Here is a 21,186-nt window from a genome sequence, read left to right as displayed (position 1 = left end):
GTCACTGCCCCCCAACCCCGAAGACTGGCATCCGTCGTGAGCAGGACCCAGTCCGGGATCCAAAAGGGACGCCCCTCGACCAGATGAGCTGTCTGAAGCCACCAAGCCCAAGACTGCCGAACCTCCGGGGACAACACCAGCAACTGAGAGCGGATCCGGTGAGGTAACCCGTTCCATTCCGATAGAATCAGCCCCTGCAGAGGCCGGGAATGGAACTGGGCAAATTCCACCATGTCGAATGTTGACACCATGGAGCCCAAAACCCTCATAGCCGAATGGACCGACAGGCGGCAACTGCTCAGGCAACTGTGTATCCTCAGCTGCAGGGAGGAGACCTTCTCCGGGGTCAGGAAGATCCTTTGCTGCCGAGAATCTAGCAGGGCTCCCAAATGAACCATCCGCTGAGATGGAATCAGGGAGGACTTTTTCCAATTTATCAGCCACCCGTGCGCTTGCAGGCAAGCGACCGTCAAGTGGAGATGATGAAGCAGTACCTCCGGGGAACTCGCCAGCAACAGGAGGTCGTCCAGATACGGTAGTAGCCGTACATTCTGGTTCCGAAGATGTGCGGCCATGACCGCCATAATCTTCGTGATCATCCTCGGTGCCGTGGAGAGACCAAAGGGTAGCGCCCGGAACTGGTAATGGTGTTGAAGGATAGCGAACCTCAGATACCGCTGGTGCGAAGGTGCTATCGGAACATGGAGGTAGGCGTCCTGGATATCCAGGGACACCATGTAATCCCCCGTTTCCATCGCCAGAATGATGGAACGTAACGTTTCCATCCTGAACTTGGGAACTCTGAGGAATTTGTTCAGAGACTTCAAGTTGAGGATAGGGCGATGAGAACCATTGGGTTTCCACACCAGAAACAGAGAAGAATAGAACCCCGTCCCTCGTTGTAATTGAGGAACGGGAACAATGACCCCTGCTGTCAGCAAGGACTCTATAGCTTCCTGAATCTGTAAAGACTTTGTCGTATCCTGAGAAGGACTCGTGCAGAAAAACTGGTGGGGCGGTCTGTGCCGAAAAGACAGGGCGTACCCCTGGGAGACCACTTCTCGAACCCAGGCATCCGTGGTGGTATTGTGCCAGCACTGGGCAAATAGAAGAAGTCGGCCTCCCACTCTGGGGTCCCCCAGAGGGAGGCCCGTCCCATCAGGCAGAAGGTTTATCTTCCTGCTTGGAAGAAGGGCGCCTGGCACTCCAGGGCTGCTTCTTGGGCTTAGAAGCGGCCTTGGTCGTCGACTGCCTCGGGAAGGACTGACCTTTTGCCTTGCCCTGAACCCGAAAGGACCGAAAAGCAGAGCTCCGTACCTTGGTAGGAGCAGAAGCCGAAGGGAGGAAGGCTGATTTAGACTTAGCCAGAGTGTCCACAATTTTGTCCAAGTCTGGACCAAAAAGCAACTCCCCATTAAAGGGTAAGGCCTCCAGTCCCTTTTTGGAGTCAGCGTCAGCTCTCCAAGACCTCAGCCACAAGGACCGACGCGCCGACACAGCTGCAGCCGACACCCGAGAGGTTAGCAGGCTTGCGTCTAACGATGCTTCCCCAATGTAGGAAGCCGCATCCCTCATTTGACCTATCAACGCTCTCTGGATCTCCGGAGCATCTTCCGGAAAGGTATCCTCCAAAGCATTGGCCCAGCTCTCGATGGCCTTAGCCACCCAAGAGATGGCCATGGACGGACGGGCCACCGCCCCCGAGAGAGAGTAAATAGACTTCAAACAAGTCTCCACCTTCCTGTCCGTGGGATCCTTCAGGGAGGAGATCGACGGCAAAGGCAGCGTAGCGCTTTTAATTAAGCGGGTAACGTGGGAATCCACCGCTGGAGGAGTTTCCCACTTCCTGCAATGAGCCTCCGGAAACGGATAGTTCGAAGCCAACCGCTTCTGCGGTTGGAACCTCTTGCTGGGCAACTGCCAGGCCCCTGCCATATGATCCGTCAATTGATCGGACAGGGGAAAAACCGTCGAAGCTACCTTGGCCTTTTTAAAATTTGGGTATTTTGACCTGGGCACACCTCCTCAATGTGAAGGATGGCCCGCACCGCCCTAACCAATGCCGGCACATTAATGGAAGACTTAGCCTCCATCTCCTGGGCCCCGGCATCCGAGTCAGAGTCTTCATGGATCTCCCCGTCATCCGAAGACACGTCCGTGTCCGTGAACTGAGCCGCCAGTGAAGCCGGAACGGAACGCTTGGACGCCCGTGGGGGCAAATCACTGTGCAACATATGTTGAAAAGCCGATGACGAAGCCGCCAGACTCTGAACAGAGCTGGAGAGGACGTCCACCAAAAGCTGACAGTAAGTAGAAAATAAGCACAGACAGCAGCACTAGCAAAAGTCACATACCATGCAGAGAAGTTATACTCACTGCACCTTCCGCTACAATCAACCTCCCAGATTCAGTGTCTGGGAGGGCTATAGCGCTGCGAACACTGTCCTTTGCAGGGGGAGAGGTACGCAGGGGGACTGGTCCACTGGAAGCCTGCCTGGGAGCTCTGCTATGCTGCCTGAGGAAGATGGCCGCCGGAGAGCTCTGAGGAGGAGTGGCCGAGTGAGAACAGCCCAGCGACGCCAGCACACATGAGAGAAGGCGCGCTGGGCTGAGGGGAGGAGCGCTGAAGCAGGGAAGGCTGCCTCCCCTGCTAGTACTAAACCCCCGGGGAAGCCGGTTACCCGCCGGTACTTACACCCCGGGGGCCAGCGGACACGCGGGGTATGCCTGAAGAGGGGGAGCCCGCCGCCGCTACTAGCGCCGCCGGTCTGTCCCCAGAGACCGGCGGCATGAAGACTGCATTTTCCCCGCGTGCAGCGCTGACAGCGCTGCACGCGGCTTACCTGGCCCCTTCAGTCCGGCAGCAGTCCTTGGGTGGTCCCGGAGCCACGCTAGCACTGACTCCGGGGTCCCGCTGCGATCCCCGGATCAGTACCGGCGTCGCAGCGCCAGCGGGGCTGTTGGAGCGGCAGCATAGACGTCCAGATGGACAGTCTGATGCTGCCGCTCTGAAGACAGTAAAAATAAAATAATAAAATCTTCTTTTTTTTTTTTTTTTAAATAAAGAATAAAGCTTAGGGGCTGCTTATGCAGCCCCACTGCGCAGGGTGACCCGACTCCGGCCGGGCACCAACTAAAACTGAGGTGCCTGTGGCCGGGGCGGGGTATAGAGGAGGACGGACTCAAGTGCATCCTGGGAGCAGCAAAGCTTTAACTGCGTGGTGCCCATGGATCCAGATCCAGCTATACCCCAAGGTCAACCCTGTGGACCCCCTATGGACCCTGAAGTAGAAACTGAACATTTCCTACAACAGTATGTACTACTCCCTTCAGAGAACAGCACATACAGGCTCTAACCAGAGTAGAAAGAGAAGTGGGAGGCCCTGGTGCACAACTGTGCAAGAAGACAAGTACATTAGAGTCTCTAGTTTGAGAAATAGACGCCTCGCAAGTCCTCAACTGGCAGCTTCATTAAATGGTACACGCAAAACGCCAGTGTCAACGCTCACAGTGAAGAGGCGACTCCGGGATGCTGGCCTTCTAGGCAGAGTGGCAAAGAAAAAGCCATATCTAAGACTGGCCAATAAAAGGAAAGATTAATATGGGCAAAAGAAAACAGACATTGGACAGAGAAAGATTGGAAAAAACTGTTATGGACAGACGAATCGAAGTTTGAGGTGTTTGGATCACACAGAAGAACATTTGTGAGATGCAGAACAAGAGAAAAGATGCTGGAAGAGTGCCGGATGCCATCTGTCAAGCATGGTGGAGGTAATGTGATGGTCTGGGGCTGCTTTGGTGCTGGTAAAGTGGGAGATTTGTACAAGGTAAAAGGGATTTTGAATAAGGAAGGCTATCACTCCATTTTGCAACGCCATGCCATACCCTGTGGACAGCACTTGATTGGAGCCAATTTCCTCCTACAACAGGACAATGACCCAAAGCACACCTCCAAATCATGCAAGAACTATTTAGGAAAGAAGCAGGCAGCTGGTATTCTGTCTGTAATGGAGTGGCCAAAGCAGTCACCAGATCTCAACCCCATTGAGCTGTTGTGGGAGCAGCTTGACCGTATGGTACAAACAAAAAAATGGCAGCTGCTCAATCAATCTGGTAGTACTTTTACAGGTGCATGAAAGGGAGGGGTCATACCAAGTAGAAAAGAGAGGGGGGTTTAACCCCCTATTGATCCTCAGCACACTAAACCATACCAGCAACAATATATGAAAACTATATGGTAGTAGAATTTCAGAGATATTAGTTGCATGCATTTGCAAATACATGGGATGCTGCTAGGCCTCGTCAAGGCTTCTCTGTCACTAGCAGTCCCTACACTAAACGGTTCACATCCGGGGCGCAGAGCACCCCAAATTAAGTCCAGCCCAGGACCCCCCAGGGCATCACACGAAAAATGGAAAAAGAATGACAGTGCGGTGTAAAGTATAGAAGTGTGCGAGTAATTACTAAGTGTTAAGGGGTTAAAATATATGTGAAAAATTACATGAATAATAAACAAACATAAAAAGGTGATGTGAAAAGTAACTATGAGTATTAAGTGGTGATGCCCTCAGGAGGCCCAGCCAGAGCAGCCTCGGGGTCCCTACGCCCCAAACGCTCACCCCAAATGTAATGTATGCCAATTAAAGCCTCATAATAAAGGCACATATATATTTTTTGGCAAATGTAAGGCCTCACGATAAAGGCACATACATAAATGCATCCGAATTGAGAGCCAGCTTACCTGGGAGTCACCCCTTTTTCCATTTTTCGTGTGATGCCCTGGGGGGGTCCTGGGCTGGTCTTAATTTGGGGTACTCTGCCCCCCGGACGTGAACCGTTTAGTGTAGGAACTGCTAGTGACAGAGAAGCCTTGACGAGGCCTAGCAGTTTCCCATGTATTTGCAAATGCATGCAACTAATATCTCTGAAATTCTATTACCATATAGTGTTCATATATTGTTGCTGGTATGGTTCAGTGTGCTGAGGAACAATAGGTGGTTAAACCCCCCTCTCTTTTCTACTGACCGTATGGTACGCAAGAAGTGTTCATCAAGCCAATCCAACTTGTGGCAGGTGCTTCAGGAAGTGTGGGGTGAAATTTCTTCAGATTACCTCAACAAATGAACAGCTAGAATGCCAAAGGTCTGCAATGCTGTAATTGCTGCAAAAGGAGCATTCTTTGGAGAAAGCAAAGTTTGAAGGACAAAATTATTTCAAATAAAAATCATTATTTCTAACCTTGCCATTGTCACTTATGTGTCCATCACTCCTATTGCCCAGATGCAATCGGCACTCAGGGAACTGTTAAACAGATGAGTCAGCAGTAAGCACTTGCATTCCAATCTCTCAGAGTGTAATTATCTCCTCAGGGAACAGTGGGCCTGATTGAGAGATGTACGGAAGCCCGATAGTTTACGTACATCTCCGATCTTTGTCATTCTGCACATGCGTAGGATCTGTACTGCGCATGTGCAGATCTGTGTCTGTGACAATGGTCACAGTGCTCTCTAAACCGCAGTATGATTGACATTCTGGGCAAAATTTACTAAGCGGCGGGTTCTAACCTCCGGCGGTTTGGTGGCGGTTTTGCTATCCGCAGATTTACTAAGGCCAAAACCGCTGCAAAACCACCGTCATAACACATTTTAGAATAGAATAGAACAGGGCTGTCATTTAGAAACCGCCGCAAAACCGCCACCAAATTCCCGGCGTTTAGAACCCGCCATCAAACCGCCACCAAACCGCCAGGGTTTAGAACCCGCTGCTTAGTAAATTTTGCTCTTTGTGGTTGTTTGGGAAAGGGGAAGTGGTTTTTACAGAAAGTGGTGGCGTGTCAACCCCGTTTTTCTGGGCGTACCAAGGTTAGTGGCTGCATCCTTGGACGCAGCTCCACTGGCCCCGGAAGCGTGAAACTCACGGCCATCTTGGGTAACCTGAGGGTTACTTAGATGACCGATGTTCATGCAGGTGATGCCATGCAGCTGTGGATCACAAAAGCATCCTGCTACTTTTACATATTATCGCAGAGCAGCTGCGTCCAGAGACTGTGTACAACTCTGAATCAGGCCCAATGTACATCATAAAACACTAACCTTATATATTCAAATGTGAGTTTCTAGCATTGGACCGGCAGGCTACAATTGGCGGCTGTGTCCACCTCGGCACATCCTTTTCGGAGTTTGCTTGGTTACTATAGAAACAGAGTGTATACATAAATAGAAATAATCCCAAGTACATGCAAGTAGGTAATAGCACATATACAAACATAATGATACTGTGAGCATGATACACTAATCATAATAAGCCAATAAACCACATATATAATAAAGAGAATGTAACAACTGCATTAGAGACCTAATCATAGAAAATGTACAAATCAACTAGATCTAAAAAGAAAAAAGTCTCAATAAATCTGCAGCACATATAATTGGTACCCCTGAGCATCCATCTACATAATGTAATCCTGCATTATATTGTTAACATCCTGAATGTCGTCATTCAGAACATAATGCTGTCGACATTCTCACTGTTGACAAAATATATCACACCTATCAGCTCAGCAGGAGTATGCACAAAACTAAAAGAATAAAGCTCACCTTATATCCTATGACATCATGTCTGATTCCGAACGCTGCCCATCATCCTATCATGACTGCAGTACGCTGTGATGACATAATAATAATATATATAATTATATGTATATATACACAATCATTTATGCCTGTACACACACACATATATACTTGCAGGTGTCCATCAAGTGAACCCACAATACAGATTCCAATGACAACGGCACTCATTAATAAATGATGCTTAACTGCAGAAAATATATACCAATGTTTCCATACTTTATTGCATCGTCTTCACGGTACCTTGAAGACAATACAATAAAGTATTGAAACGTTGGTTCCTACTGTCTGCAGTTAAGCATAGTTTTATTACCGAGTGTCACCATCATTGACATATATATGATCCGCCAAGATCTGTCCCATGTGATATATATATATAAAAATTCTTTAAAAAAAAATAAAATATATATATATGCAGATAGTAGGAATAGCGCACTCATGAGAATAGTATAAAAAGTATAATTTTACTTGTAATAATGCTCACATACATCAAGGCTAAGAACTATGGGGGCGATTAAATTCAACGTGATGTTGAATAGTTACGGGAGGGAGCTCCCACAGCTATTCAATTCACCGCACTGTTTGGGCTGCTAAAGGATTTCTTCTCGCACCCCCCTGGGGATGTGGAGAGAAATCCGACCAAAGTGCCGAGCGCGTAGCTGTTTTTCTGCTTAACGCGGCGCTAACAACCGCGCACCCGGCACTTTGGTCAGAGAATGCCGGTTAAAGCGCCTTAACACCCTTGTTAAGGCGCAATAACTGTCATTCTCTGACCACACAGCGTACTGAATTGAATAGATCCGGGAGCTCGTTCCCGGCGCTATTCAATTTGCATTGGATTGAATCGCCACCTTTGTACAAAGCCCATTAATCAGCTCTTCTCAGCTGGCAGATCTCTTAGTCGCCACCGCTATAGGAGCCTCCGGGTCAGCGCTGCTTCTGGAGATAGCAGAGGACCTCAACGTCTCACATCAGTTTAGACCACGCCCTACATATATAATAAAATTAATTAAAAGTCTAAAATTAATAGCATAGTCATAATGGGGCAATTCAACTCAGCATGATGTTGAATAGCCCCAGTAAGGAGTTCCCAAAGCCATTCAATTCACTGTGTTGTTAAGTCATACTACAGGATATCTGCTCGCACCCTCCTGAGTTGCAAACAGAAATCCAACTTCAGTGCTGGCTGCAATGCTATTTTCTGGCTTAGCGCGGAGCTAACAGCCTCGCGGCCGGCACTTTAGTCAGAGAATGCCGGTTACCACGACTAAACACCAAGCTTATGGCGCCGTAACCAGCATTATTCTACTTAAGGCACACATCCACTAGCAGACCTCAAAACGACTGCAGGATTGCAACATTGTAATCGTGCACTCGTTTGACAGTATGTGCTGTGCCCACACTGAACGAGCAGTCGGTCAGTGTAGTCACATCAATCATCCCCTAACATGCTCAACCTGACCTTATCGTCAGGTTGTTCAGCATGTTTGCCCGAAAGATGTCTAAAATGACCTGCTGGTCGTATTAGACATTTTAATGAACGATTTGACAATGATTAATCGTTATTGTTCAATCGCTCATTTTAATCGTGTAGTGGATGTGCGCCATTTAGTGATTCTAGTTGGACCAAACAGCGTGGTCAATTGTATAGCTCTAGGAATTCCTTCCTAGGACTATTCAACATTGCGCTGAATGGAATTGCCCCCAATAAATGAGATAGAGACAGTAACAGGGAGTTACTAGTAGGCGGTAAATACAAGGAGCATTTCACACCAATTCCATCACATAAGAAAAACGTATGTAACATGTGTGCATATACAGGGAGTCACACATGCAGCAGATCACATATGCAGTCACACATGCAGCAGGTAACATATGCAGTCACACATGCAGCAGGTCACATATGTAGTCAGACATGCAGCAGGTCACATATTTAGTCACACATGCAGCAGGTCACATATGCAGTCACACATGCAGCAGATCACATATGCAGTCACACATGCAGCAGATCACATATGCAGTCACACATGCAGCAGATCACCTATGCAGTCACACATGCAGCAGATCACCTATGCAGTCACACATGCAGCAGATCACATATGCAGTCACACATGCAGCAGGTAACATATGCAGTCACACATGCAGCAGGTCACATATGTAGTCACACATGCAGCAGGTCACATATGTAGTCACACATGAAGCAGGTCACATATTTAGTCACACATGCAGCAGGTCACATATTTAGTCACACATGCAGCAGGTCACATATGCAGTCACACATGCAGCAGGTCACATATGCAGTCACACATGCAGCAGGTCACATATGCAGTCACACATGCAGCAGGTAACATATGCAGTCACACATAAAGCAGGTCACATATGCAGCAGATCACATATGCACTCACACATGCAGCAGGTCACATATGCAGTCACACATGCAGCAGGTCACATATTTAGTCACACATGCAGCAGGTCACATATGCAGTCACACATGCAGCAGGTCACATATGTAGTCACATATGCAGCAGGTCACATATGCAGTCACACATGCAGCAGATCACATATGCAGTCACACATGCAGCAGATCTCATTTCTATGCAGATAAACATACAGGGTCACACATACAGAGCATCATACATGCACACATAGGACCTCATTCAGAGCTGCTCGCAAAAAGCGAGCGCTCGCTCTAAATGAGGGCGGCCGCTTTGTTTTTTCTTGCCGGCCTCCTGGCCACTCGCTAAGCTTTTAGCGAGTGACCAGGTGATGGTCGAGACCATCGTGACATGCGACGAGACCCTTGGGGTAGGGTCTCATCTAACGCAAGCCCCAGGTAGCTTCCTGCTCTAACAGAGCAGGAAGCTACCTACTGACATCACTGTTGATGTCAGTAGGGCCACCTACAAACGGCAGGCGTTCCTTCAGGAACGCCTCCGTTTGTCCGGCCACCCCCCTCCCCACCTACAAAATGAGACGAGCTGTCGATCAACATCGACAGCCGCCCCTTTTGTAGTGAGCCCCGGAGCAAGTGAATTTTGTCACTCGCTCCGGGGCTTGCGCACGAGCACATCGGCCGCTGCACATGCGCAGGTCCTCACCAACGACCCGCTTGCGAGTCACACATAGTTTGAGACACTTACACACACATACTTAAACAGTAGTTAAACTCTCTCTTATCTTGTAGGTCAGGTACTGGTTGTTCTAGTTGTCACAGATAAGCCCTCTGCTCCATGATACCAGAGCAGCCAGATAAGCAGGCAGGAGGCAGTACAATGGTCCATTTAGCCACGCCCCCTGTCCTCAGAACACACCCCCTCCCTCTGCTTATCCTACAGCACTAGCAGCAGCACTTCAATTTAAAGGTGCCCATCCACTAGCAGACATGAAAACGACTGCACAATTACGACATTGTAATCGTGCAGTCGTTTGTCAGTATGTGATGAGCCTGCACTGAACGAGCAGTCGTTCAGTACAGGCTCAATCATCATCTGCAAACATGCTCAACCTGACGTTATCGTCAGTTTGATCAGTATGTTTGCAAGATGATAGATGTCTAAACGACCAGTGGGCACGCACCTCGCTGGTTGTATTAGACACTTTTGCAAATGATTTGCAAACGATTGTTATCGTCCAATCGCTCAACTTAATCGTCTAGTGGATGGGCACCTGTAGTTAATGTCCCCCCACAGGCAGCACAAGGCAGCTGGCAGCCTGTGACAGGATTTTTTTTTTTTGTCAACACTACCAGCTAATCTTTTGAGTGGCGAGACAATTTTCACGATGGGCCTGCAGCTCCACCCGCCCCATTTATTAATCCGACCCTGGAATTACACCTTTTATTAAATTTAACATTTCCATTGTTTCGATAAATTTGCCACGCAACATAAGTTATGGTTTAAATTAATATTGCCTTTATTACATGTGGCACTTTTGTATGTGTGTGATGTTTGTCTTTACACTGTACAAGAAATGCTGTTTCACTGAAATGCAACCTGCAAGGTACAAATCTGTGGCATTAAAGGTATTACAAGAGTAAATGTACTAAACTGTGGATTAGAATGCAGTTTGCAAACAGAAATCAGATGAGGGGTTTAATATCTAAGCTTCCAGGCCTCTCCTTTTACCCCTGGCCATTGGATACCAGGATAGTACTATGAAAATATATTACAATAAATATTGCATCTATAAACGAATAATAACTATGGTCTAAACAAATAAAGTATGCTCTTGAGCCTAAAGATATAAAGCATGTCACTGATTACAAAGAAATAAATCATGTCCCTGATTACAAAGAAATAAATCATGTCACTGATTATAAAGAAATAAATCATGTCACTGATTATAAAGAAATAAATCATGTCCCTGATTATAAAGAAATAAATCATGTCACTGATTATAAAGAAATAAATCATGTCACTGATTACAAAGAAATAAATCATGTCACTGATTATAAAGAAATAAATCATGTCCCTGATTATAAAGAAATAAATCATGTCACTGATTATAAAGAAATAAATCATGTCCCTGATTACAAAGAAATAAATCATGTCCCTGATTACAAAGAAATAAATCATGTCACTGATTATAAAGAAATAAATCATGTCACTGATTATAAAGAAATAAATCATGTCCCTGATTATAAAGAAATAAATCATGTCCCTGATTATAAAGAAATAAATCATGTCACTGATTATAAAGAAATAAATCATGTCCCTGATTATAAAGAAATAAATCATGTCACTGATTATAAAGAAATAAATCATGTCACTGATTATAAAGAAATAAATCATGTCACTGATTATAAAAAAAAGCATAACTAATAATTAGTTGTTCAAGAAAACAATGCTGCGCCCATAATAAATACCTACCTAGCATCTTCTTTCTTTCTTATGCTGGGGAATATGGTAATCCATATGGGAAAGAGAAAAAACATATGGGCCAGATGAAATTAGCCACAGATTGAGTCTTGCGGTCTGTCCCCCTACAAATGTGCTCAGAGCTATTCAATTACAAACCCACAAGCAGCCCAGGAACAGCAGCTAAAGCTTATTTATACTTCCAGCATCCAGAGGTACCAGGAGAAATTAGCATTAACTGCCAGGACCTCTTGCTGTCTCCATAATAGGTCCAGGGTGCGCGGGGCACACCCTGCACCCATAGTATTATTTACCTACCGGAGTCCACGTCGGTGCAGGGATTCATCGTTGTAAAAACGACCGGAAAATGGCAGGCGCAGCCATTTTACAATCGTTTGCACAGTACAGAGAAAATGGCCACCGCGGCCGTTTTCCCGGTGACTAGCGCATACTCTATAGAGTCTGGGCCCAGAGTCTATAACTCCGGTGCTGACTGCACACAGCTCAGTACGCTGCCGGTCACCGGACAGAGAGGAGGGGACCCGTGTCGGAGACTGCACATGGGCCCCCTCCTCTCTAGAAATGCCCCTGGGTCCTGGGGGCAAATGAAAAGATACACATCCCCTCACACATCACTCAGAAAGAGGATGCTGGTGCTGCTCAGTGGGTGCGATCTCCAGAAATGTTACAGGGGAAGGGGGCAACCCTGGGCCCCTACCGGGTCCCTCACACAAGCCCAGGCCCCGGTAAACAGTACCCGCTCCCCCTTTTGGCACCACTGCTACCTGCTGGCTCTGAGCTGCTCAAGTGTCTATAATTGAATAGTTCCGGGTACTTTAGCTAACAAAACAAACTTAATGACTCACGGCTAATTGAATCTGCCCCTTCGAATGAATGGGTCACTCCCGAGAAGCACCTGACTGTCCCTACACCAAATGATTTAAGCTCCAGTGAGTAGGGAAAGGTAATAGGTAGCTAAGCAGGAGCGATCTCTTACACTGCTCAGCCAATCACATACAGTATGAGAGCAGCAGCAAATCCTTTGTTAAAATAAATAATAGATAATTCAAGTCTATGGGCCTGATTCAGACCCACTCGCGAGCGGCTGTCCGCTCGCAAGTGGGTCGATGTTATGCACTGAGCATGCGCACGACGGAGGGAGCTCCGTCGTGCGCATGCGCCAGACGCGACGAGCGAAGGAAAGTCCTTCGCTCGTTGTGTCCGATCAAAGGGGGCGTGCTGTCAATGTTGATTGACAGCACGCCCCCTTTGGTGGGCGTGCCGGGGGCGTGCCTCCCTGACGGGGGCGTTCCCACGGGAACGCCTCCCGTCAGAAGCCGGCCCACTGACATCACTAGTGATGTCAGTGGGAGTGATTTTGGCTCTGATAGAGCCAAAATCACTCCGGAGCTTGCGGTTGAAAACCTCAACCGCAGGCTCCGGCTCGCAATTTCGATGGTCGCGATGGTCTCGACCATCGCGGCCATCACAAAGCACGCTCGTATAGCCTGTGGGTGGTGACCCACAGCTATACGAGCGTCCAGGAGGACGCTCCATGAAAATGGAGCCCGGCCCTCATTCAGAGCGTGCGCTCTGCTCAGAGCGTACGGCTCTGAATGAGGGCCTATATGTGCAAAGTGGGAAAACTAGGTACAATACTGCATCTAATGCACACTTAGGGTCTGATTCAGACCCGGTCGCAAGCGCTGAGCGCTCGCAACCGGGTCGATGGTGGCCCAAAGCACATGCGCAGACCAGGGCCGGCTCAGTCATGCGCATGCGCGAGACCCGGATAGCGACGGGCACTCCGTCGCTCCGGGTCTCGTACCAAAGGGGGCGTGCTGTCGATGTTGAGTGACAGCACGCCCCCATTGGCGGGCGGGCCGGGGGGTGGCTGCCCAAACAGAGGCGTTCCCATGTGAACGCCTACCGTTTGGGGCTGGGCCCCCCTGACATCACAAGTGATGTCAGTGGAGAGATTCCGGCTCTGTTAGAGCCGAAATCTCTCTGGGGCTTGCGGCAACGAGACCCTACCACAAGGGTCTCGTCGCAAGCCCGATGGTCGTGATGGTCTTGACCATCGCGACCATCTTCCTGGCCGCTCGCTATAGCTGTGGGTGGTCACCCACAGCTATGCGAGCGGCCAGGAGGCCGTTCTAAAAGCGCTCTGTCAGAGCGTCCGGCTCTGAATCAGGGCCTTAGCAGACTGATTTACATTCATACAACTCCTCACATCAGTGGCTGCAAACTTTTTCTCCAGCAGACAGAGAAGCTGAGAGGGGGTGGAGGGAGGTACATATACAAAGTACCTGTCCCAGGTCCACTTGGAGCCTCATCCTCACGTCCGCGGCCTTAGCTAAATTGTATTATGGGTTGGGGAAAATGACAGTGCAGACCAAAAGCTTCTTATTGTTCTGTCTTATTTAATAAAATAGTAAAATCCTTGTTGGCAGTGGGGTAACTAGGGCAGGGCGAGCGGGCACGTGCCCTGGATGCCGTGGGACCCATGGCGCAGGGGGGCACCGCCAACCACGGTACCGACCTGCCCTAGATAGCCAGTGTAGCGCTGACCGCAGTGAGTGCGGTCACTGCTACACATTTACTCAGGACCGGTGCTAGGCTTCCATGCGCCCAGCACCGGTCCTGTGCTGCACACACAGCCGAGCCCCTTCCCTCCCCCTAAGCGCCTACCCAATAGCGCCAGGCGGAGGGTGGGAGGCGGGCTCCGGCTGGTGTATTTACACACATATCGCCGCCAGCGCCAGTGGCGTAAGTTCATCCTAGACGCCCGGAGGCAAGTTATAATTTGGTGCCCCCCCGTCACAGCCGCTGACACTGTAATGTAGCAATTCTCATGCAGACAGGCTATAGATAGACTAAGACAGCAGCTGATGGTCTGACACGAAGTTCTCCACTAGTGTATGGTGGCTTATCAGGTGCCATGAAGGGCCATGATGGTACATAGTTACAGCCCTAAGTGGGGTGAATATGTTGTGGACAATGGAGGAGGTGCCCTCTTTAGAGCTGGAGCCCGGCGGCAGGCGCCTCCATTGTCTCCCATAGTTCTGCCCTTGTATCTGTCACTGTCCTATAGTATGTATCACAATACGTCCTGGCGCACCCAGAACAGTTATATTTGGTTCTCCAGTATAAAGATTAATCATAACCCTGCCCATGATATGTATATATATATATAATCTCCGTGCCACACATATAATATATAGTAAGTATAGATCATCAGCCTGTCCTGCACATACAGTAGATAGCTATGTGTGCTGCTGCTGCTGCTGCTGCCCGCCCTCTCATCTTCTCCTCCTCTCCAGCCTTTGATGGATTTTACACTACGCCACGGATACAATTTTCCTTCCCTCGCAGAAAGGTGCTGTCCCACGTCCCCGGTGCAGGTAAACAGCTATTCCGGGCGGCCTCTCCATCCATCCTGTCTCCTACCGCCCCCTCCCAGGTTTAGGGGACGCATAGAGAGGAGAAGACCATTCCAATGGGGACTGCTGGTAGCTGCCAGGAGGGTGATGCAGGACTGTGACTGGCAAGAGGGTGCGAGGCAGGGGCTTGGCAATAGAGGGGGCTTCAGAAACTTATCATGGACTAGCAGAGAGGGGGGGCATTGCTAATATTCGAGGACATGCAAAAGCTGAGGTACAGGGTAATAGGAGTGGGCAACATGGCAGAACCCAAAGGGAGAGGGAGGTGATAGTTCTGGGGGGCAAAGGGAGGGGAGCTCTTACCTGTGGCTGAGCTCTCAGACAGCAGGGGCTGCCGGCTCCCGATCAGCCAGTTTTATTTCTCCGGGAGGTGGTCCACCACGCAGATCCTGTCTCCCGGGTCCCAGCCGCACTCTCCACAGACAGTGTCTCCACCACCACGGTCCATCTGCACTCTGCAGTGTCGGGCGGCTCTTCAGAGGAGCACGGGGCAGGCGCAGGATGAGGTCGCGGGCGGTCACATGATACGTGGTGACGTCCGCGGCCCGCAGAGAGCACAGAGTGTGTAGTGGAGCCGGAGGAGGAGCGCCGCTGATGCTGATTGGCGCTCAGCTCAGCGGCTCCTCTCTCTGGCTTTCTTTTATTTACAGACTAGTGAAGCCGGCGGTAGCGGTATAGGGGTAGGTATAGATGCGGTGGAAGGAAGTGGAACGGCCGGGTCCCTGGAGACAATGGAGCCAGATGCCCCCTTCAGGGCTGGGCGCCCGGCGGCAACTGACTCCATTGTCTCTGGGAGTTCCGCCACTGGCCAGCGCGGCGGCGATGTGTGTGTTAACCAGCCAGCAGCCAATGAGTCAGACAGACTCTCATTGGCTGCTGCTGCTGCACACACATCGCCGCCGCCCGGCAGCAATGTGTGTGTTAATCACTAGCCAATGAGAGTCAGACAGACTCTCATTGGCTGCTGTGCCCGCTGCAAGAGCCGGGCTGGAGCTCACTCATGAGCTTGGTCTTCCGGCTCCTGCAGTGGCTAACGGGAGAGACGTCACAACGTCTCTCCCATAATGCAGAGCGCGAAAGCCCGGTGGTTTGGACGGCAGTGGGAGCAGGAGCCGGGATTAAGGTAAGTGGTCTTTCTTTAACTCGTGTGTTGCATCGGGGTGGGGGGGGGGACCACTACTGGGGAGAGGGCTACTACTGGGGCACTGCATCGGGGGGAGGACCCACTACTGGGGGCACTACTGGGGAGGGGGCTACTCCTTTGGGCACTGCATGGGGGGACTACTGGGGGCATTGAATAGGGAGGACCACTACAGGGGGCACTGTATAAGGGGCACTGGATAGGGGGATCACTACTGGGGGCCTGCAGAAGGGGGAACACTACTGGGTGTACTGTATAAGGGGCACTGGATAGGGGGATCACTACTGAGGGCCTGCATAAGGGGGACCACTACTATGGGCACTGCATGGGGGGGACTATTGGGGGCATTGAATAGGGAGGAACACCTCAGGGGGCACTGTATAAGGGGCACTGGATAGGGGGATCACTACTGGGGGACTGCAGAAGGAGGAACACTACTGGGGGTACTGTATAAGGGGCACTGGATAGGGGGGATCACTACTGAGGGCCTGCATAAGGGGGACCACTACATGGGGCACTGCATAAGGGGGATCACTACTTGCATGCATACGGGAGACCACTACTGGGGGCACTGTATAAGGGGCACTACTGGGGGCCTGCATAAGGGGGACCACTACTGGGGGCACTGCATAGGGCGGACCACTACATGGGGCACTGCATAAGGAAGATCACTACTGGGGGCACTGCATTAAGGTGCATATGGAATGGAAAGGAATGTTCAGAGTGATGAGAGAGAGCTGTGTGTCATGTTGACATGCCCCATTTTTACGTGGCCATGCCCCTTGTGACCACGCCTCTCTTCTCTTCGCGCCACATAGGAGGGGGGGCTCCATTTTAAAATTTGCCCTGGGCTCCATATACCCTAGTTACGCCACTGCTTGTTGGACAACAACACATTTGCCTTCATGTTCCTGTGTTGTTTATGAGGCTGACACTGTGATATTTCCTCTAGGTCCTGTTGGCAGCAGACTCACGTAGCAGCCAGTTGTTGGCTGTCAAGGTCATCAAGAAGAGGGATCTGCTCGCCGAGGGCAAAGAACTCGCGTTTGTGGAACGGAGGGTGTTAGAAGTTGCACATGGGAGCGCCTTCCTCACACATGCCTACTTTGCTCTGCAGACCAAGGTACTGCTGTGATTGCTTCTTTATTGCTTAATATCCATACGTACCATATACAGTCAAGTGCATAAATATTGGGACATTGACAGAATTTTCATATTTTGGCCTCTATTCACCACCACAATGTCTTTGAAATGAAACAAACAAGATGTGCTTTAACTGCAGACTTTCAGATTTAATTTGAGGGTAATTACATCCAAATCAGGTGAACGGTGTAGGAATTATAACGGTTTCTATATGTGCCTCCCACTTTTTAAGGGGCCAAAAGTAATGGGGCAAACTAAACAATCCTAAATCTAACTTTCACTTTTTAATACTTTGTTGCAAATCCTTTGCAGGCAATTACAGCCTGAAGTCTGGAACACATAGACATCACCAGACGCTGGGTTTCATCCCTGGTGATGCTCTGCCAGGCCTCTACTGCAAATGTCTTCAGTTCCTGCTTGTTCTTGGGGCATTTTCCCTTCAGTTTTGTCTTCATCAAGTGAAATGCATGCTCAATCGGATTCAGGTCAGGGGATTGACTTGGCCATTGCATAACATTCAACTTTTTAGCCTTAAAAAACTCTTTGGTTGCTTTTGCAGTATGCTTCGGGTCATTGTCCATCTGCACTGTGAAGCACCGTCCAATGAGTTCTGAAGCATTTGACTGAATATGAGCATATGATATTGCCCGAAACACTTCAGAATTCATTCTGCTGCTTTTGTCAGCAGTCACATCATCAATAAATACAAGGAAACCAGTTCCATTGGCAGCCATACATGCCCACGCCATGACACTACCACCACTATGCTTCACTGATGAGGTGGTATGTTTTGGATCATGAGCAGTTCCTTTCCTTCTCCATACTCTTTTCTTCCCATCACTCTGGTACAAGTTGATCTTTGTCTCATCTGTCCATAGGATGATGTTCCAGAACTGTAGTGGCTTTTTTAGATGTTGTTTGGCAAACTCTAATCTGGTCTTCTTGTTTTTGTGGCTCACCAATGGTTTACATCTTGTGGTGAACCCTTTATATTCACTCTTGTGAAGTCTTCTCTTGATTGTTGACTTTGACACATATACACCTACCTCCTGGAGAGTGTTCTTGATTTGGCCAACTGTTGTGAAGGGGTTTTTCTTCACCAGGGAAATAATTCTTCTGTCATCCACCACAGCTGTTTTCCGTGGTCTTCCGGGTCTTTTGGTGTTGCTGAACTCTCCGGTGCGTTCTTTCTTTTTAAGAATGTTCCAAACAGTTGATTTGGCCACACCTAATGTTTTTGCTATCTCTCTGATGGGTTTGTGTTGATTTTTCAGCCTAATGATGGCTTGCTTCACTGATAGTGACAGCTCTTTGGATCTCATATTGAGAGTCGACAGCAACTGATTCCAAATGCAAATGTCACACCTAGAATCAACTCCAGACCTTTTACCTGCTTAATTGATAATGAAATAACGAGGGAATAGCCCACACCTGTCCATGAAATAGCTTTTGAGTTGATAGCCCCATTACTTTTGGCCCCTTAAAAAGTGGGAGGCACATATAGAAACCGTTGTAATTCCTACACCGTTCACCTGATTTGGATGTAATTACCCTCAAATTAAATCTGAAAGTCTGCAGTTAAAGCACATCTTGTTTGTTTCATTTCAATGCCATTGTGGTGGTGAATAGAGGCCAAAATATGAGAATTCTGTCTATGTCCCAATATTTATGCACCTGACTGTATGCTAATATTCTGCTGTGACTTTTCTTTTTAAAAATTAAATCTCATCTAGATGTAAAGCACAACAGAATATGCTGGCACCATATATATATATAATACATTTTCAAAACTGCTTGTAAACGGTATCTACATCACTTGGGGGTCTATTCATGACGTTAATTATTGGGGACCCCCGATAATTAACATTCTAACTTGCCGATTCAGTATTGCTCCGGTGCGGTGACAGGTGACCTGAAAATCAGCTTTACGGCGAGCAGCATCACTGCTCCTATCAGAGCCGTGAATCTTTTCACTACTCCTTTTGGAGCAGTGCTGCTAGTGCGCATGTGTAACCTATAGGTCACGCATGCGCACAGGAGCCCCGACATCTGACGGAAGGAGTGGACAGGGGCGGAGGGATACAAAAGGATCCTTCTTCGCAACCCAGACCTCCTTTCCATAGGGAAGGAGCAGGTTGTGATACACAAGATGGCGAATGCTCCCGCACTCAAGCTCCGAAAATAATGTATTTTTGGAGCTTGATGAATTCTGTCCCCATACTAGTGTATGGGGACAGCGGGCCATTCCGCCAGTGGAAGGTAAGTAGGAGATATTTGTGATATCTTGATGAATGGCCTGATAAATTAATTTTTACAATTACAGGTAAAAATTTTCATTTTCATTTGCTTTTGTAATAATTAAGCGACGATGAATAGGCCACTTGGTGATAAAGGGATTATTGAAGATAGAGAGGGAAACAGAAATAAATGCTGTACCTGAGTGTATGTCAGTAACATCTCTCCCATTGTGTGCTGCCTTCTGTATTACATTCATTTTTATTTATTTATTACCAGTTATTTATATAGCGCACACATATTCCACAGCGCTTTACAGAGAATATCTTACCATTCACATCTGTCCCTGCCCCAGTGGAGCTTACAATCTATATTCCCTACCACATGCTCACACACATACACACTATGGTCAATTTTGCGGGGAGCCAATTAACCTACCAGTATATCATTACAGCAATATCTCCTGCCCCGTCTACTCCTCCACTGCTAGAACTGGGCTGTTTACTTGATTTAAATATAGCACAGATCTTAGCCGATGGTCATTTAATAGTGGGGTAATCTGAGGGGCGGCATTTACTGGACATGGGAGTATATAGGAGGTCATGAGGATGGGATATCCTAACCTGGAAATACTGTTAAGAACTAGCTGGCCATAATTCCTTTTATCATATTGTTACTGATATACAGGGGTAGAAGTATAGGAGACAATGGAGGCGCCTGCCCCGGGCGCCAGGACTGAAGGGGCACCTCCTCCATCACCAATAATATATTCACCCCACTTAGGGCTGTAAATATGGGGGATAAGGGGGGCACTAAATGATATCTTGCCTCCAGGCATCTGGGATGAACTTCCGCCACTGCTGATATATGATTATAACACCATCACTGCTGTAAAATATTCCCCTCTAATCTCTGTAATATATTTACCATCTCACCTGTAGTACAGTATTTCTTCCCCATCCCCCCACCTATACAGTAATACATTCCCCTACATATTACTTGTGTCATGTGCTCCGTGGATTGAGGATCAGCGCTACAGATAACAGCTTCTAGTGATAATACAGTTGTGCAGCTCTTTTGCAATTATTCATTATTTTTGTTTTAGATGCAAAAATTACTATTAATCTTTGCATGTAGGACAATTATAATATTCTGGTATAAAAATAAAAATGTTACTGGTGTTATGTAATAATAACTGGACTGTAATAACATTATAGAACATGTTCTATAAACTGTAATACTTATTTTTCCCCCTTGTGTCCCCTGCCCTCTCTCTGCTCTCATAGGGGCCTATTCATCATAACTTAAAATTCTCTGGAGGTAATTAGGTTTAGAACTCGCATGGAGTTCTACCTAATTACAGGAGAAATTCATTAGTCCTCCTCCCCATAATTATCTATTCCGAAAAGCTGTCATTTTTGCGATTTCTTTTCTTTTGCAATTGCGAGAGTTTTCCCTCTCTACACTAACTTACCGCATCTGGAATCTGTGCTGCACATGCGCTGTTACATTCGTAAAACCAGTGCATGCACAGCACTACCTACAGCTGCGGTAATTTTGTGTGTCCCTCTTAACCCCCCTCCCCCTCCGCATACCTTCCCCTTGTCCCACACTTACCTGCCCGCTGCAGCGCCTCTGGCTCCGGTGGCTGTTCAGACGTGTTCTCCCGGCAGAGCACTGTACAGTTTAGAAGAAAAAAAAAGTTTTGTTTTTTTCTAAACTTTATTGTGCTCTGCTGG

At 48.2% G+C, this 21,186-nt stretch overlaps 1 protein-coding gene and 1 pseudogene across 1 annotated transcript in view; one reads left to right on the top strand and one right to left on the bottom strand.

The window, feature by feature from the left end:
* Positions 1-6,176, bottom strand: part of LOC148479058 (serine/threonine-protein kinase PLK2-like) — an 82,695-nt pseudogene extending 76,519 nt beyond the window's left edge.
* LOC148479057 (protein kinase C delta type-like) overlaps positions 1-21,186 on the top strand; it is a 65,543-nt gene that overhangs the window by 16,718 nt on the left and 27,639 nt on the right. The window contains exon 3 of the mRNA XM_088455012.1: positions 17,022-17,192. Coding sequence (XP_088311138.1) covers positions 17,022-17,192 — 171 coding nt within the window. The remainder of the gene's footprint in view (positions 1-17,021; positions 17,193-21,186) is intronic.

The sequence above is a fragment of the Taudactylus pleione genome, unplaced genomic scaffold, assembly GCF_031769625.1.
Source record: "Taudactylus pleione unplaced genomic scaffold, aTauple2 ptg000641l, whole genome shotgun sequence".
Taxonomy (NCBI): domain Eukaryota; kingdom Metazoa; phylum Chordata; class Amphibia; order Anura; family Myobatrachidae; genus Taudactylus; species Taudactylus pleione.
This window is presented reverse-complemented; position numbering and strand designations above follow the sequence as displayed.